The sequence below is a fragment of the Gracilinanus agilis genome, chromosome 4 (genome assembly GCF_016433145.1).
Source record: "Gracilinanus agilis isolate LMUSP501 chromosome 4, AgileGrace, whole genome shotgun sequence".
NCBI classification, from domain to species: domain Eukaryota; kingdom Metazoa; phylum Chordata; class Mammalia; order Didelphimorphia; family Didelphidae; genus Gracilinanus; species Gracilinanus agilis.
This window is the reverse complement of record NC_058133.1, coordinates 330,679,292-330,698,490: the sequence shown is the minus strand read 5'-3', so window position 1 is coordinate 330,698,490 and position 19,199 is coordinate 330,679,292. Positions and strand designations below refer to the sequence as shown.

Below are 19,199 nucleotides of genomic sequence, written 5' to 3'. Positions count from 1 at the left end.
CTCTCTCTCTCTCTCTCTCTCTCTCTCTCTCTCTCTCTCTCTCTCCCTCTCTCTCTCTCTCCCTCTCTCTCTGTATGTGTGTGTCACAGTCAGCCACTATAAATTTTTTCCCCAGTTTTTTGTTTCCCTTCTAATCTTAGCTGCATTGATTTTATTTGTGCAAAACGTTTCCAATTTAATGTAGTCATAGTTGTATATTTGACATCTTGTAATGTTCTCTATATCTTGTTTGATCATAAATTCTTCCCTTATCCATGGGTCTGAGAGATAAATTATTTTGTGCTCCCCTAATTTGTTTAAGGTATCATCCTTTATTTCTAAATCATGTAATCATTTTGACTTTTTCTTGGTACACAGCAAGAGTTGTTGGTCTATGCTTGGTTTCTGCCATAGTGTTTCCCCAGCAGTTTTTGTCAAATAGTGAATTTTTTGAAAAGCTTAGCTCTTCAGGTTTGTCAAACACTAGGTGACTATGGTCATATTGAGTATCTAATCTATTCCACTAATACACTACTCTATTTCTTAGCCAGTACCAGGTTATTTTGATGGCTGATGCTTTATAACATAGTTTCAGATTCAGCACAGCCAGTCCACCTTCCTTCATACTATTTCAATAATTCCCTTGATATTCTTGGTTTTTTGCTCTTCCAGAGAAATTTTATTATTTTTTCTAGGTTTATGAAATAATCTTTTGGTAGTTTGATTGGCATGGCACTGAATAGGTAAATTATGTAGAATTGTCATTTTATTATATTGCTCATAGGTCTAACTATGAGCAATTAATGTTTTTCCAATTGTTTAGATCTGACTTTATTTGTGTGAAAAGTGTTTTGTATTCATATAGTTCATGGGTTTGTCTTAGCAGGCAGACTCCCAGATATTTTAGATCATCTACAGTTCTTTCATATGGGATTTTTCTATCTCTTACAATTGGACTTGGGATGTAATGTAGTACAGAGAGAGGGAGTCTGAGCAGTTTTTGCAGGCTTTGGCTGAATTCTAATGTCAGTTAAGAGTTTAGAATCTTGGAAGAAAGTTTCAGTTGGACCTGGGACCTCGTGGAGAGAAAACCAGGGCCCGCTGAGCTGCTTCTTCTCCTGCTTGAGATTGAAACTTAGCCTAGTTTTGAAGTATTTATTTGAGATTTGTTAATTTAGATAAACCCTTTCTATCTCCATACTCTACCTCATTTCCCTACCTTCCTTCCCTTACCTAAATGTCTGTGAGGAGTGAATAAAGAGATTAAATCAGAGAGTAGTTTCAAATCTGTGAGGGTTCAGCTATACTCTTGCAGTACTTTATCTAGAGAGGTTAGGTAGTCATCATTATAATCCCTTTTGATTTCAAGATTACCTTGAGAGTTGAGTCAGGGCAGGACCTTGCTCAAACCCCATCTCTGCTTCCCTTCCCCAACCTGAGGTTTCTTTAAGCAACTGTTAGGGCTTCCTTTAATTCCTTTTACCTGAAATTTTAACCTGAGAAGACAATAAACCCCTTTTGTGTTTAAACAGACCTGTTAGTTACTTTGTCAGTTAATTAGTAAGAAAGGGGAAGAAGAAGAATAGAATCAACATACTCTGGGCTTGAAGGAAAGCCAGGGTATCCATCTTGAAGGAAGGTGTAACTTCAAACAAGTCCCTTCCTGTGAAATTAACTAAAGACTGTAGTTAACTTCAATCAGTCTATTTCCCTTGAGTTTGTCTTTAGTCTAAGTCCTAGTTTATAACGCCTGCTGTTCTTTGCCTGTTTAGATTAATTCATCCTCCCCTGGAGATCTTTGTTACCTCAGTGTTATACTCCCTGACTTCAGCCTCATATTATATCCTGAATCTCAACATTACATCCTACCTGCAACTCATATTATCTACCTAGCAAGTCCCTGACAAGCTCCCTTCCAAATCCCCTTTAACCTAACATCTTTCCCAAATTCACCCATAACAGTAATGACACCAAGCTGATCCACGAAGGAAAATGTATATATTTGAAGAAATTATCAAATAGGTGATATCTTTCAAAAGAATTCATCCATGTCAAGTGACTTGAATTCATTTAAGGTAGGAAAGTGTTCTTTGACCAACTCCTCATTTATTTTGGCTTCCAGTTCCTTCAACAGTTTTTGTTCCATCATTTCCAGTTTGATTATTATTCTCCTTGTTAGAGAGGAAGTAAAAGGGTTGCATAGTTTGCTTTTTATTTTCCTTTTTGACCATTCATCTTTTCCATCCCAAGCTATAAGTCAATTGTTCTTCTCGTCTTCAATGTAGAAAAAAGAAAGCCTCCCCTTAGAGGCTTTCTTATCCTTAGTATTTTGCAAGTTTAACTTTATTGATATTGTGTTTACAGAGCCATTTTTATCTTCATCCTTAGCTAAGTGCTTTCACTTCCATCTTTTCTTACATGTTTTTTTAAAAAAAGAAGAATCCAGTAGAAAGCTTTCCTCATAAAACATTCATATTTTAGACAACTTTTCCATCTCTCTCTCTTCATCAGAATCACTGGTGATTGATAAAGGATTTCACTCTTTAGAGCTTCCTGTTCCTCTTGAGCTGACTCAAATCTAAATGAACTGAGAAGTTCAGTCCATGGAATCACAGATATCTTTTCTCTGAATTTTCTGAAATCCTATATCCTAAAGTTTAGAGTACACATGCATCTCAATTTGCCATCTAAATTTGTCTTCCCCTTTGATCATGGAGACATGATCTGATGGGGACATGACTTGTTACAAGCAAAAATTTAGGACAGACTGATGCAAGAACTAATATTTGGTGCAAAACAATATGATGATTCACAGTAATGCTTCTTAAGAGTGAGAAGGAACGTGATTGGGCAAACTGCTACAAGACTTTATTCCTTTTGGGAAAATGGCATGGATTTAGCAAGTAATTAATTTGTTTTAGATATTTTTCTGCTTTGATATTTTTCAATTGCCAATTGCATATACTTGAATTTGCATGTGTTGAATTAATTTAAAATGAGATCCTACTTTAATAGTTTTTTTTATCTCCATACCATATCTGCCTCCTCCATGTAGTTTTATCCATATACTATGTTATAGTATATATATTTCACTAATTTAAAGTTCTGTGTGTTCATCCAGTTAGGTCAATCTTTCTGAAACCTCAAATCACGACTCCTTTATAATTTAGTAGGTAGTCTTGTGAATTGCTGTGGCCAAAAAAGATCATCACCCTCTGAACCAATCTGGTGGGTAATACTTTTCAGAACTTAACTAGGCTGTACCTGTACTTGGATAACTGATATACATGCCATTAACAAGATTAGACCTAAAGACTTTCTAGCTTACTAGGAAATGCCTGGCTGTGCTACTAAATATTTAGCCATTAGCTCTCAGGAAAAATAATTGTACACACAACATACAATTATGATTATTTGGCATTATAACATTTTCTTTATCACTGTCTTAAGTCTAGATAATCAATAAAGAATAGCACTGATTTGTACCATTTCCTGATTTCCAAGGTATAAATGCTTACATTGAAATTTTAATAATTAGCTTGTTCAAGTAGGTTAGGGCTGGCTCCAATATACCCTTAGACCTGCCAGAGCATAGTCAGTTGGTATAGCTTTTGAGAATCCAGGTTCAACGCCATGTTACAATGAGGATTAAGAGGGCTATAATGGAGGTAGGATAGTATTCTTATTTTTGATATTTCATTGTAGTATGAAGCTGGTTCAGATCTATCCCCTATACCAGTGATGGTGACCTTTTAGAGTCTGTGCCACGCCCCACCCCCAGACTATGTGCCATGCATGCCCTGCCCCACCACCACCTCTATACCCCAGACAGGGAAGGGAGAAAAGGAGGGAGAGGCCCGAGTGCTCTGCTCAGGGGAGGGAGTCAGGGCTTCCACTGGGCTGCTGGGCAGAGGGGCAGAGAGGCATGATGGAGAGGGGTAAGGGAGAAGCTCCATCCAAGTCCCTCTGCCTTTCTAATAACTAACTCTTGTGGGTGAAGATGTACATTCCCACAGGAAGGTCTCTGTGTGCCATAGGTTCACCATCATAGCCCTATACTATCTGAGTGCAATCCCACAAGTATTGGCAGATGCCATAAAGTTTAAAGGTTTCAGTCAATTACCACCTACTTATATACTAAGCATTGTAGTATTAAACACTAACCTATTAACAAATCATGTATCTAACCCTAAGGATTATAGTCGTGCCATTGCTCTCATCAAAAATTTTCAATGGCTCCCTAATACCTCTCAAATAAAGTCCAACTTCCTTATCAAGACACTTAAAGCCCTTTATAATCTAGCAATAGTCTCTTTCTGCTTTTCCAATCTTATCTCATATTGCCTTCATACGTGTAGTATTTTATGTATGGAAAAACTAGGTTACTTTCTCACCCAAAGAAAACCTGTATTTTCCTACTCCCGTGCTCTTGCTAACACTGTTCCTTATGCCTTGAATGTGTTTCCCTTCTCTCTCTTCACTTTCTCACTCACATCAGTTCAATTAAAATACGTCCTCCAAGAAGCATTCTCTGATTTTCCCTGTCACTTAACAATCTTTTCTACCACAGAACTCCATAGCATCTTGTTTTGCAGCTCTTTAGTGTACTTGCTATGTGATATTGTTTGTTATAGTTATGTGTATATGAGTAATTTATTTCCCTTTTAGAATAAAGCTCCATTCAAGCAAAGACTAATTTTATCTAACCTTGTATCTCTACTAATTCCTACCCACAGTACTTTGCTTCCTGTAGGTAATTCGTAAATGTTTGTGGAATTGAAATGTGTGAACTAGATAAGCATAGAAAGGCTCATTATCAGAAGGCTGGCTTCTATATTACATTTTTATATTATATATGGACACCACATGTTTTTATATTAGCCATGATCATCTGAAAAATGAATAAAAATACAAAATAGTCCACATCCCTGTAAAATTCCCTTCTTCAGTTTTAGTTACAGAATTTAGTTACATAAATGGAAGCATAAGTTAGTAAGAATTGTAAAGATAGCCTTAATGCTGTCTGCAAATATTTGCTGCTCCTAAAGTGCAGTAATTTTTCTATGATCAATGAGTTGGCATAGTATTATAAGAAGTGAACAATATCAATACTGATTTGAGCTATAAATGAAACCACAGAGTATAAAGGAACGGCACCTAAGTGAAAGAAGAGCTCATAGGTTCTTCTTTGAGAGGCAAATAAAAGATTTAGTGAAACTGGTTTCACTTTTTTTTTCACCCTTTTACAGGGCATCTACTTATAATAAATATTTTTATCAAATGGTCAATCAGCTTCCTTTACAATAGATATTAGCAGATAAGATGCAATTATCTTTATGGAGACTGATTGACCATTTGTTGTCAATACTATATTTAACATATTACAGAGGAGAATGGTGAGATGCTACTGAGATTAATGAGCAAATACCAATTCAGAAAAAAAGAAAAAGCAATTAAGGAGAAATGAGTCAGCAAAGAGATTGGAATGCAATCCATCTAAGGTCTTGAGCGTATTTTTTGTAGAGGAAGGCAGAAAAAGAGGGCAAGAAATACATGTACAGTAGAATATACCCACTGGCATTTTTAGTGATATATTATCTTTCGTGACATTAATGCAACCTCTATTCTATATTGAGATTCTACAACTTCAATATCTGATGTATTATGGGAAGAAGTTTTAATAGCAAGTAAGGAGATAAAGTCAGAAAAAGCAGCTGGACCTGACCAAAAAGATACAGAAAAAAAATCTAGGCTTCAGGTAAAAACATTTTAAAAATTGTTTATGTATTCATTCTCAAGATATCTCAAAGAGAAAACTCCAAAAGGATGGAAAAGAACATAGTCAGTACTTTAAAAGAATTAGCAGATCAAAGCTACCTTGAAGGCTCTTCCCCAACAAGCCATCATTATCAAAGAATACCCTGAAATAATATAGGATACTATAACAGTTGGGGTTGTGGAGGTAATTGCTCAGTGATCCAATGTATGTTAACATCACATTACATATATATTCATCATCTGTTTAATGGCATAACAGAAGAAGTCCTATGTGAGATTTGAACAAATGCCCACTCTATTGATGTATCCAAATGGGATCATTCACATATATTGAATTTATTGCAGCAAGCCCTAGAATAGCATGATATATTTAGCAAAATCCAGAGTAATACGAAAGAGAAATCTATAACTAGTCATACTAGAAAAATAAAGTTGATTTATAAAAAACAAAAGCAAACAAAATAGCCCTCTCATGTTCCCCATATGATGGAATAAAGCTAATGTAGATAATCCATGGCATTCATCTATCAATGGGTATATATATATATTTGTGTGTGTGTGTGTGTGTGTGTGTGTGTGTGTGTGTGTGTGTGTGTGTATTATAGACAGGTGCTATTGGAAAGAAATCAAGTAAGGCCCAGAAATAAGTAGGGCTAGCTGATTAGGAAAAATCACATTTAAGAAATTATGAAGTTCAGGGGGCAGCTAGGTGGCTCAATGGATTGAGAGCCAGGCCTAGAGATGAGAGGTCCTGGGTTCAAATTTGGCCTCAGACACTTCCCAGCTGTGTGACCCTGGGAAAGTCACTTAACCCCCATTGCCTAGCCCTTACCACTCTTCTGCCTTGGAACCAATACACAGTATTGATTCTAAGATGGAAAGTAAGTGTCTTAAAAAAAAAGGAAATTATGAAGTTCTTTCAAATGAACATGAACCATTTGTTTCCATAAAGACTTCTCTCTTTAACTTTGATATTCTTTTGGTAATTCTAGAGAGTCATGAATCTTGGAATTAAAACTCCAAATACCTAAAAGAGCAATGGAAAAATGCATGGGAAACATAAAGAGGCTGCCACATTATCAATGATAACTCACATGCTAGAAATGAAGTGAGTAATAGACATCTAATCAAAAAGAAAAATCCCATTAATACCTATGCTTCCCAAGTGTTTTTCATAAGAATGAGTATTGCATTTTATCAAAGACTTTTTCTGCATCTATTGATATAATCATATGATTTTTATTACTTTTGTTATTAATCTGATGTTGATGGTTTTCCTTATATTAAACCATCACTGTATTCCTCATATAAATCCTGTTTGGTATGATATTGAAAATTTGGGATCCTTGAACTTAATATTGAGGTCTCTGGTATAAACTTCCTATGGATGTTTAGGGGACTTGAAAACTACATTTCCCATAATTTCTCTTGTGTAATACAGGTGGGCAGGAAGTGTGATTATGTAGACAGAGGTATAAAGTCTCAGAACTTGATTGGGATGCTTTCTTTCCTAGGAAGCAGCCAGGGGGGAAGGTATGGCAGGGCATTTGAATTAGATTTTAGCAGGCAAGCAGTTTTTTAAAATTATCAGTATGGATTACAATAAAACCCTAATATCATTAATTATATCCTTCTATATCAATTTTATTTGTATCATTGGCCACAGTGTATAATCTTTCTGATGTAGTGTTGTAGTCTCCTAGCTAGTATTTTATTTAGGATTTTTGCATCCATATTAATTAATAAAATTGGTCTATAATTTTCAAACAAAAAGAAGACATCTAATCAGATATAGCTGATTAGAAAGATAGGTGACCTGGTTATTTAATAGAAATGAGATGACAAATCAATAACCCAAATAGTACACTGAAACAGTAAAAGAATATCTACATTGTGATTTTATTAAAAGGACAAAAAGAAGGTCCTCAAAACAATGGGTTGAACTTTTAGGGATAATTCATAGGAAAAGTCAAATAAGACTCGTCCAGGATGGAAAAGCATGGAAGGGTTCAAGTTTGTAATGAAGGAGCTAGGTAGACAGCTAGGTAGCATAATGGATAGAATGCCAACCTGGGCAAGTCACCTTAACCCAGTTTACCTTATATTCCTCATCTGCAAAATTCAGGGGACAAGGAAATGGCAAATCAGTCCATTATCTTTGCCAAGAAAACTCCAGATAAGGTCACAACTGAAAAATGACTGAACAACAACAGAGGATACACACTCTGATGAAACCATGGAACCAACAAAATAGCAAAGAAAAGTTTGATCCATATATTTTACGTTTAACTAGATGGAAGTAGGGGGACAAGATTCCTGATAATAAAATACTCAGTAAGATATTATTGTTCTCACCCCACTTCAAGTGATAAGATAATTCTCACCCTGGTTATCTCCTGACTGTGAGTGCTCTCCTCTAGCATGATATAACAAATGCTCAAGTATCTATGTCTCTAAGAAAATGAGCAACAACAACATTTTACATTCTAGAGATGAATCTTTTGGGGTTAAAATTTATATTTTCGGAGAGAGCAGTAAAAGGTGGGTTTTTCATTTCCTTTTATTTTCTATTTCTTTTGTGAATAAATAAGATTCCCTAAGACTTCAAATTGAGCACTTATAAAAACAAATTTAAACCACTCCCTCCACCCACCACCAAAGATTGTAAAAGATTTTTATTATTCACCTGTTGCCTCTCTGACAACTTTGATATCAGTAGGTGATCCAAGACCAGAACGCAGTAAAATGTAGCTGACAATCTTCCGGTAAAGGCTCTCTAATTCTTCTCGAGTACGGGCCCGATTATCTGTGATTTCTCTGCTAACGATGCCTAGTCTGGATTCTAGGACTCGATGATGTTCATCAAGGAACTCTCCTGGAAAAGGAAAAATAAAACATCTTTCACATAACTAATATTTTAGTTCCTTCTTTCACATCAAAACTGAGATGGGGTGATGGCATTTTTTCCTTCCTCACTAATGTTTTTTTAAACCCTTATCTTTCATCATAAAATCAATACTAAATATCGGTTCCAAGGTGAAAGAGTGGGAAGGACTAGGCAATGAGGGTTAAATGACTTGCCTCAGTCACACAGCTAGGAAGGGTCTGAGGTCACACTTGAACCTAGGACCTCTCATCTCTAGGCCTGACTCTACTGAGCCACCTCGCTGGTCCCTAACATCATATTTCTTAATCCTTATCATTTAAAGTAAAAACAAACCATGCAGTCAAAAAAAATCAACTTCAAGGTGATGTCACTACCAGACTATTCTTCATTGTGATTTAATTGATGTATTTTGGCAAGATAATAATGATTTGAATTTATATAGCATTTTATAGCATTTTCTTATGGTACTATTTTTTTGGAGTAGTGTTATGATCCACATTTTATAATTGAGGAAACAGAGGTCCAGTGAGGTTAAGTAATTTACTCAAAGGTCAAATGGATGTGGGAGAACTTTGAAGTAAAACCCTTATCACTAACAAATATCAGAGCTGAGTGTTAAATCTAGGTCTTCTGATTCCAATTTCAGGGCTCTCTGTACAATGTGGGAGATGGTCATATAATACTCAGAAAACTCTATCAAATAAGAATGGAAGCTCTAAGAAAAAAAGACAATCTCTGTGGAGGAACATTAATAAAAATATAAAATCACATCATTCTACTATTTATTCAGGCAGTGTATGTGGCAAGAAACTCAGACTGTTTTGTCACTTATCTATTCTCTTTGATCAAGTTCATAATTAATAATACCAATTATCGTATATAAGTCAAAGATCATTGGGATATAGGCTCCTGAAACTAAAAGGGACTTTCGAGATCATGTAACTTAACTCTTTAAACAGTGAGATCATCATAAGAATGGCATGCTGGTAAATGTTTAACAATTAGCTGGGTGGGTATACTTAAGACACTTTTAAGTTTAAACTGCATTATTAATATATTCTCCATTACTTTCTTAAGCCTAGACAATGAACAAAATAACAAATCAAGTCCTAATTTGTACCATTTACCAATTTCTAAAGTGTGAATATTCACACTGAAAATTTAACAATATACTCCTGCAGGTATAAGCCAGCTCCAGCATACCCTAGGAGGGAATTACAGCTTGAATTGACCTTAGAAACCATTTCATCCAAATCCCCTCATTTCATAAGGGAATTAAAGCCCAGGGAGATTATATGACTTGTACAATTCTCTTATTTTACAGATGAGGAAACCAAGGAGAGGTGTCTAACTTCTTTGTTCAAAGTCGTATGGATAGTGGGACACCTAGGTTCAGATCTGGCCCTAGAAATTTACTAGCTGTGTGACCCTGGGTAAGTCACTTAACCCTGTTTGCCTCTGATTCCTCATCTGTAAGATGGACTGGAGAAGAAAATGACAAAACACTCCAGTATCCTTTGTCAAGGAAATGTCAGATGGGGTCACAAAGTGTCAGATACGATTGAAACAACTGATCAACAACAAGGAGTCTAGGAAACATTGCTAAAGATGATGAAATATGGAGGAGAAATAATAAAGACCTGGGGCACAGGTAGTATTTTCATTATTCCTGGTGCTTGCAAGTAGGGAATTCAGGAAAGAAAGGAAGCTTTGACAAATGAACAGGTGGCTAAGAAGACAGTGTTTGAGAGCAAAATTTCTAAACTATGATTTTAAATAGAGGATGATACAGGGAATAGTGCAACTAAGAAGGGCCAGGAAAAATAATTGCCAAATCCAGTGGATCCAATAACATAGACTTTACAGTGAAAAGGGAAGTGGGGATGGGGAGGCTATGGGAATTCTCTTATTGCAAAAAATAGCCAGTACAACATAGGATGAATAAAAGAGAAGACCAGGAATGAAAAGGCCACAATAGCCAAAAAGAGAGTTAGTAATAAAAAACCTTAAATTTGCTTTTCTATCAACAAATGTATAAAGAATGGGTGATAAAAGGGTGAAGGGGAACCGTAATATCGAGGTGCATTTGACCTAATCGGTGGGATATGAAAGGAAGAGAATTATTATTGATACATAGCTGTAAAAGCTATAACTTCTTCAAGAGAAACAAAATCGATAAAAAGGAGTTAGAGAAGGTGGGAATGATCAACACTATTACAAAGATATACTCAGAGGGAGTCCAGGAAATTTGACAGAGAGCATTTGGGTGAGAATCAACAAAGCAAGAAGCAGAAATGATTCAAATCCCTTCCCTGGTCAAGTACTCTTAACCACTGAGCTATAGCTGCCTTCGTTCTCACTTGGTAACTGGTTCAGTCTAAGAGGTGAGAGAGAGGAAAGAATCAAGGTTGGTTTCAAGGTTGAAAATGTTAAGTGACTGAAAGGCTAGTAGTGCCCTCAACAGAAATGGGGAAGTTTGGAAGAGAGGCAGAATTTGGAGGAACAATGAGTTCCATTTTGGATTTGTTGAGTATGAAATGCTAACAGGTCTTCCAAGTAGAAGCATCCAACTGGCAGCACATAAAGTGGTGTAGATACTTTGGTTTTTTAAAAAAACAAGAATAGAACTTTAGAACCACAAACCATCAAATCATACTTCTATCCTCATCAAAATTCTGGAACATATTATTAAAAAAAACTCACCACCAACAACAACCCTTACCTTTTGTCTTAGGATCAAACTGGTCTGGTGGTTCAGGGAATGCTACAGAATTGTATACTTAGCAAATGGGAAAAATGGACAGGTAAAGGCTAGATAAGAGTTGAATGGATTTAGAATAAATTCTATGAATAGATCCAAAGAACTGAATGAAGAGAACTTGGAAGAAAGTGTTCAGAAGTGTCCCAGGTGTTTATCCTTGTTGTGGTGCTAATTATAATTAACATTTTTATCAATGATTTGGATAAAGGCAATGATGGTATGTTTCTCAAATGTGCAGATAACATGAAAAAAAACATTTTCCATCTTAGAAATAATACTGTGTATTAGTTCCAAGGCAGAAGGGAGTTGAAGGCTAGGAAATGGGGGTTAAGTTAATGAGGGTCACTCAACTAGGATGTGTCTGAGGTCAAATTTGAACTCAGGATCTCCTATGTCTAGGCTTGGCTCTCTATCCACTGAGTCCCCAAACTGCCCCCAATGACATGAAATTTAGAGGAATGGTAAGCATATAGGACAACTGAATCCAAATCCCCAAAGATATTGATAGGTGGGGGTAATATAGGAATAATGAGTTCCCAGAGCAAGTCATGTATCGAATTAAATAAAATGAAATTTGGTATAATAGGAATAAATGTAAATTAGTTCTTTACTCAAGTTTAAAAAAATCATCACAAATACAAGACAGGGGAATAATGCTAGACAATCATTTTGTTGGACCACCAGATAAAGTGCTGAGCCTAGAGTCAGAATGACCTGAGTTCAAAATTGGATCTAGATACTTACTAGCTGTGTGACCCTGGGAAAATCATTTAACCTCCATCTACTTCAGTTTCCCCATCTGTAAAACAGGCATAATCTGTACCTACCTCCTAGGGTTGTTGTGAGGATCAAATGAGATAATATTTGTAAAGAACTTAGCACAGTGGATACTTATTAATGCTTTTAATTTAATTTAATTTAATCCTTCCTTCCTCCCTCTTTCTCTTCCTCTCTTCCTTCCTTTCCCATGAAAAAGATCTAAAGGTTTTGATTGGTCTTCGAGCTTAATGTGAGTTAACAGTGGCATGGCAGCAAACAAGCTAATGATCTAAGCTACATCATTAAGGGAGGAATAATGTGGAGAACAATGGAGGTGATTGTTCTGCTATCCTCTGTAATATTCATGTCATACCCAAGTTCAGTTCTGGACACTACATTTGAGGAAAGATTGATGAGCTAGAGTTAATTCAGAAGAGGGTGACCCAGATGGTGAGGGAACTAGAGACCATGTCATATGAAGTTCAGTCAAAGGAATTGAGGATGTTTAGCCTGTAGATGAGAAGAATTGTAGAGGGTGGGAAGGCCAGGGAAGGTTTCCAAGTATTTAAAGGAAAAGTGGTTAGATTTGCTCAATTTGAGCCTGGAGGGAAGAATTAGGAGCTGCTGGTGGAAGATACAAAGGGACATATTTAAGGTGGATGTAAGGAAAAGCTTCCTCAGAAAGCTAAAAAGGGCTGATGGAAGAAGGTAGTGAGTTCATAAGTACTGGAGGTCTTTTAGCAGAATTGGAACAACTTCTTTTGAGGGAATCCTTTAGGAAGCATTTTTTATTAGATACAAGATTGGAAGATGGGCAGCTAAGTGGCATAGTGGATAGGGTGCCAAGGTCTGAAGCCGGGAACATCCATCTTCTTGAGTTCAAATCTGGCCTCAGACATTTACTAGCTGTGTGACCTTGAGCTTACCTCTGTTTACTTCATATTCCTCATCTGCAAAATGCAGTGGAGAAGGAAATGGCAACCCATATCTTTGCTAAGAAAACCCCAAAAAGAGTCACAAGGAATCAGACAGAACTGAAACAACTGAACAACAACAAGAAGGTTGGATATGAGGATTCTTGAAATTTTATAAATATGCTATGATAATATATAGCTTAATGAAATATTATTATTAAAGGTGGGTATCAAATACATTACCTCGGTTTGTGTAATTCATATCAAAGTAAACTTGCATTTTAATTGTGTCCAGAGATGGATTTTTTTTGTCCAGTAGCCTATTAACACATAACTAAAGAGAAAAAAATGATTGCATGAGTGAATATCTTTTAACTACGGTTTCTGAAACATGGAATTTTTCTCTAAATAGTGAAGCTCACAACTTCAGATCTTGTCTTTCTTAGAATAAGTTGTATGCTAATAGTAAGGAAAACAAGAAACTATGAATAGTAGTTAACAATGAAATACTTCACTGGTTTATGTATCAATTACTTTTTTTACATTAGTCTAAAATCTTCCCTTCCAACTCAGCTGACAGGGAAAATACACTTTACTGAGTCAGAGAAGGCTCCTCCATTGGATTCCAGTGTAACTAGTCAGCTACCATTACAGCTATTTTTTTTCACAGCATATGAGAAACTACTTTCCAAAGGTCAGAAATAGGTCCTAGGAAATGATGGGAGATCATGTGATTTCTACAGCCAAATCACTTTAGCAAGAAAACCTCCAGATGCCCACCTTAATTACCCCTTCCTTGACCTTAACATCTCCTGCACACACATCTTCAGGGAGGGTGTCCATATATTCAACCCTCTTCTGGTGCCATTGATTAGTAAGAAAGTGGAGAAATTTTCTTTCTCCAATCTGTGTAAAACCTAAGACATACTTCCTCTACAAGTTTATGACTGTCTACTTCTCATCCATTCCATGAAGGTCAGAATCAAATTTATAGCTTAGAAACAGATGAGATAGCTAAGTTGATTTTTACAAAAGGATGAACAGATAATGAGAAAAATCAAAGTTGTCTCAAATTCTTGCTTTCTTCAATTTCCAAAGGTATATCCACTTTATTTCTAACATTTGATGATGATTCTATTTTGATTTCAGCTTTCTCCTTAGAAAACACACAGTATCAATTTGAATCATAAAAATTCTCTTGATCATAATAGTAGACAATTATAACACGATTGAGTTTGATGATTCTTTAACAAAGAGAATAAGTGAATATCAAGAGATATTAATGGTATGCTATGAGGTTGATATTAATATACTAGTGAAACATCTCTATAAGTTAAAACAGAATGAGAAAGTGACCCCAAACTTGAGGACTGAAGTTATAATTACCTTAACAAGTTTCTGAACATCAGCTCTGGTAAGGTTTCGATCCATGTTGAAACCATTGCTTGGATCCAAAACCACAGCTTTCACCTACAGGATGCAAAAAGCTTTTAGCAAATGGGATGATTGTGATGAAATTGGTTTATGTTTTTTTGAGAGACTGGGGTTTTGTCATTTACACATCACCTAGTAAACTCCTACTACATGCAACGTGCTGAAGGTTGAGCGGAAGACACAGCTAAATAAAGCACAGACCCTACTCTTAAGGAATTAAAGTCCTAGATGAGATAGATAAGACACATATATATCACAGATAAATATAACACAAATCCAAATATGGTAACTATATAAGGAGATAATGAAATCAGATGAAGGAGAAATTATCCAATAGGAAAAATCAGATATAACATCATGGTGACATTTGAATAGAACTTTGGAAAAATGGGTAGAATGAGGGCAATTTAGGTGGTTCATTAGATAGAGAGCTTGGCCTGGAAACAGGAAGTCTTGGGTTCAAATCTGAACTTCCTAACTGTAGTGCTCCTGGTCAAGTCTCTTAACTCCAATTGCTTAGCCCTTACTGCTCTTCTGCCTTGGAACTGATATATTAGCATTGATTCTAAGATAGAAGGTAAGGGTTGTTTTTTTTTTTAATGAGTAAGATGACAACATATGCCTCCATAGGGCATTATACAGTAGGGAAACATCACAAACAAAGACACACTCTGCAGACTTTGCTACTGTGGCTGATTTGCCTTTTCCTTCTGTTCCTGCAGCCATCTTCTCCTAATGGTGAGTTCCTCCTGGAACCTCCATTTTGAGTCAGTAGTCAGACTAGCTATCTATCCTTCATGCTTCAGATTTAGTCACAATTCTACTCAACCCCTTACTCCCAATTTCCCCTCTCTTTTTACTAATATTTGTATCACTGGTGCATAGCATAATTCTTGCTGCATTTGTTCAGTTGTTTTCAGTCATGTGATTTTCTTGGCAAAGAATGGGATGCCATTTTCTTCTCCTGCTCATCTTATATTTTAAAATTGTTTTTAATTTAAATTTAAATTTTGAATATTTTCTCCTAGTTACATATTTTATGTTCTTTCCCTCTCCCACAATCCCTTTAAAGCCCCCCTTATCCAATGCACAATTCCACTGGGTTTTACATGTATCACTGATTAAGATCTAATTCCATATTATTGATAGTTGGATTAGAGTTATCGTTTAGTGTCTACATCCCCAATGATATCCCCATCGGCCCATGTGTTCAAGCAGTTGTTTTTCTTCTGTGTTTCTCCTCCCACAATTCTTTCTCTGAATGTGGCTAGTCCTGCTCATCTTATAGATGAGGAAATTGATGCAAATGGGGTTAAGTGACTTGCCCAGAGTCATATAGCTAGTAAGTGTCTGAGACCAGATTTGAAGTCAGAAAAATGAGTCTTCCTGACTCCAGGCTTGGCATATCCCCTGGCACCACTCTCTTACCCAAAGCAAATGCTTAATAAGTGATTGTTGATTTAACAAATGCTATTAATTAAATGCATTTAGGGAACAAGGGATAATCGTGAAGTACCTGGAATACCAGAGTATGGATTTGGTCTTTAATCTTGTTGCAACATTTGACTTTTGATAAGTTGGTGCTAATTATTCAGTTCGAATATTATTCAGAACTGTGGCTTCTGCTTACCCATATTCATACTACCATAAGGTCAAGAAAGGAGGCGATAGAAATATAATCTGATAATTTATACTCAAATTAAAAACTTTGGAAAATTGGGTGGGAAAATAGGGTGAAATTCATGATTAAAATTTGTATTGAGTGACATTTGTATATTTCATTTTAATGCATTTATTGTTCAGGGATAACTAGAACATGAATACCGAATCAAGGAACATTTAAAAAATAAGTAAATTTTCTTGTAAAAGAACAAAATTTAGTCAAAAATTACTTATTAAGCATTTATTATATATCAGGCACTGTTCAAAGTACAAGGAATATAAAAACAAAAACAGTCCTTGCAACTCAGGTAAAGAAAATTGACGTCTAGTCAATCCAAATTCATAAGATCTTTTTAAAAAATAATATTTAAATACAGAAATTATACCTCTCCAAGATGTTTCTTTCTTTATTATACTCCCCACTGTTCAATATATTTTATTTTTTAAACTCTTATATTCTGTCTTAGAAATAATACTAAGTATCATATCCAAGGCAGAAAGAGAAATGAAGACTGGGCAACTGGTGTTAAGTGATCTGCCCAGGGTCACATAGCTAGAAAGTGTCTGAGGTAATATTTGAACCCAAGACCTCTTGTCTCCAGGGCCTGTTGCCCGTTTAATATATTTTAAGCTGAGCAGTGATCCAGGAATATGTTACACATGGTTCTAAGGATAATTGATACAATTATTCAAAGAGAATAAAATATTAAATACAAAAAATGTTTATTTTATTCCTACCATAAAAGCCACGAGAGTTTCGGAAACAGATTCTCCATAGTGTGCACATTCTTGTCCTATTTCTCGAATGATATTCTTTATAACACATTCAGCTTGAGTGTAAGCAGCCATCCTGGTAAAATAAAACAATCATATTTTTAAATTTTATATTAAAAATTTTTATCTTCAGTTTTCTCTCCACTATGATATTTAAGAAAGAATAGCTATCAATTACAAACTTGCTATCCTCATTAGCTTTTAATGAACGATTTTATTGTTGTGGAGATATCATTTACAGTGGACTATAAAGGACATAATTATTTCTTCCTATCGTTTAAATAATAAGTTGATTATTACAAAGTTCCTTTGAGGCATGTTACTCTATTTCTTATGAGATAAATACATATGATCATTGACATAAAAGTATATGATGGATGGTGGAGTTGCTGGGAAACTAAAGCAGTAACCTCTGTGAAAAGGAACAGAGAAACTTTTTTTAAAGTTGAAAAATAAAAATCTTAGATTGTCCCTAATATTACATTTAACAATACTGATAGCATTTATATAGTACTTTAACATTTAAGAAGCATTTTACACATGTTAAATCATTTTATAATATGAGAAATTTGGAGAAATGAATGAAACTTTTCTTTTAGGACAATTTTGACAATTCCTAACTTATCGATTCCTTCAAATTCTTCTAATTTCTCATGTGCAACACAGTCATGAAGCCAGCATGTAAGTTAGCATCTAGCGTACTAGTCAAAATGGGAAGCATAGGATAAAAATGCTCCATAGAAATTATTCTTCTCAGGGGGAAAAAAACCTCCAATTCTCATGAAAGAACCTGAGGGGGGAGCAAGAGGGAATGGTTAATAAAGGCTATTTATACCCATTTTTCCAATGTCTTCAGGATAAGTCTCTTAAAATCTTCAAAACTGAATTTCCACCAACATGGCATTCCTCTATATATGTGCGATCTACTCCATTTACTTTTAGGAACACAGATTTACAGGTGGAAGGTAATTTGGGAACCATCTAGTCCAGTGGTTCCCAAACTTTTTTGGCCTCCCACCCCCTTTCCAGAAAAAATATTACTTAGCCCCCTGGAAATTAATTTTTTAAAAAATGTTAATAGCAATTAATAGGAAAGATAAATGCACCTGCGTCCATCACCGCCTCCCTGGATCGCTGCAGCACCCACCAGGGGGCGGTAGCGCCCACTTTGAGAATCACTGACTAGTCACTTTATTTTATAGATGAAGAAATTGAGGTACAGGGAGACCTGCCCAAGGTCACACAAATAGTGAGCACCAGAGGTGGGATTTAAACCTAGGTTCTTGTGACTTCTAATCCAGTGCTTTTGTATCTATCTCTCCTTAGTACCATTTAGTTTACAAAATATTGCCATCGGTCTAATAAATAAAATTGTTCATATTACTAATGTTAAAGAAGAGTGGCAAAATGTCATCTATGGCATTAGTCAGCTCCATACTTCCCTACCAACACAGATCCCAACAACAAATTAGTTGCTTCTCGTGAGTTTTCAGTAACCAAAAACATTTCATTGCCTGATGCCTAACCATCTTTGGTCAGGAGTCTCTAAACTTAGCCACATCTTTAGGGAATAGACCCATAGTTTGTGATCAGCTATTCATAATCTCATTTTGAAAAAAAATTTCTAAGCATTTATTTTCTTTCCTGTCATGAAGGGAAAGAGGGGAGGTAAAACCTTTGTAACAAATAGTTCTAGTGTCCAGCAAAATCAATTCCCACATTGGACATGCCCCAAACTATATGTTTCATTCAGCACCCTGAGGCCATCATCTCTTTACCTACATATGGTATAATGCCTTACTTGCAGTGAATACATCAAGAATCTGTGCTTCAACATTGTTGGTAAGGCCTCCCACGATAGTCCAAAACCCCTTTAAATCTTAGTATGAAGTTTTCAAGAGTCGTTCTGACCATTTATTTTTTAAATTCATCACCCTCCAGTAAAAGTCTTCTCTGAATGTAAAAGATGGGATCTCTAAGAACAGAGTGTTCATCACCAGATCCATACTTGAAACCTTCCTAGCTTGTCCTGGGTTCAAATAATACCTCAGATACTTCCCAGCTGTGTGACCCTGGGCAAGTCACTTAACCCTCAGCTAGTCCTTACCACTCTTCTGTCTTGGAACCAATACATAGTATTGATTCTAAGGTGGAAGGCAAGGGGAAAGGAAGGAAGGAAGGAAGGAAGGAAGGAAGGAAGGAAGGAAGGAAGGAAGGAAGGAAGGAAGGAAGGAAGGAAGGAAGGAAAAAA

General features: G+C 35.8%; 1 protein-coding gene across 1 annotated transcript in view; it reads right to left on the bottom strand.

Moving 5' to 3' along the window:
- Positions 1 to 19,199, bottom strand: part of CFAP206 (cilia and flagella associated protein 206) — a 66,960-nt gene that overhangs the window by 45,115 nt on the left and 2,646 nt on the right. The window contains exons 2-5 of the mRNA XM_044675384.1: positions 16,913 to 17,024; positions 14,465 to 14,548; positions 13,322 to 13,412; positions 8,444 to 8,632 (exon numbers count right to left, since the gene is read on the bottom strand). Coding sequence (XP_044531319.1) covers positions 8,444 to 8,632; positions 13,322 to 13,412; positions 14,465 to 14,548; positions 16,913 to 17,024 — 476 coding nt within the window. The remainder of the gene's footprint in view (positions 1 to 8,443; positions 8,633 to 13,321; positions 13,413 to 14,464; positions 14,549 to 16,912; positions 17,025 to 19,199) is intronic.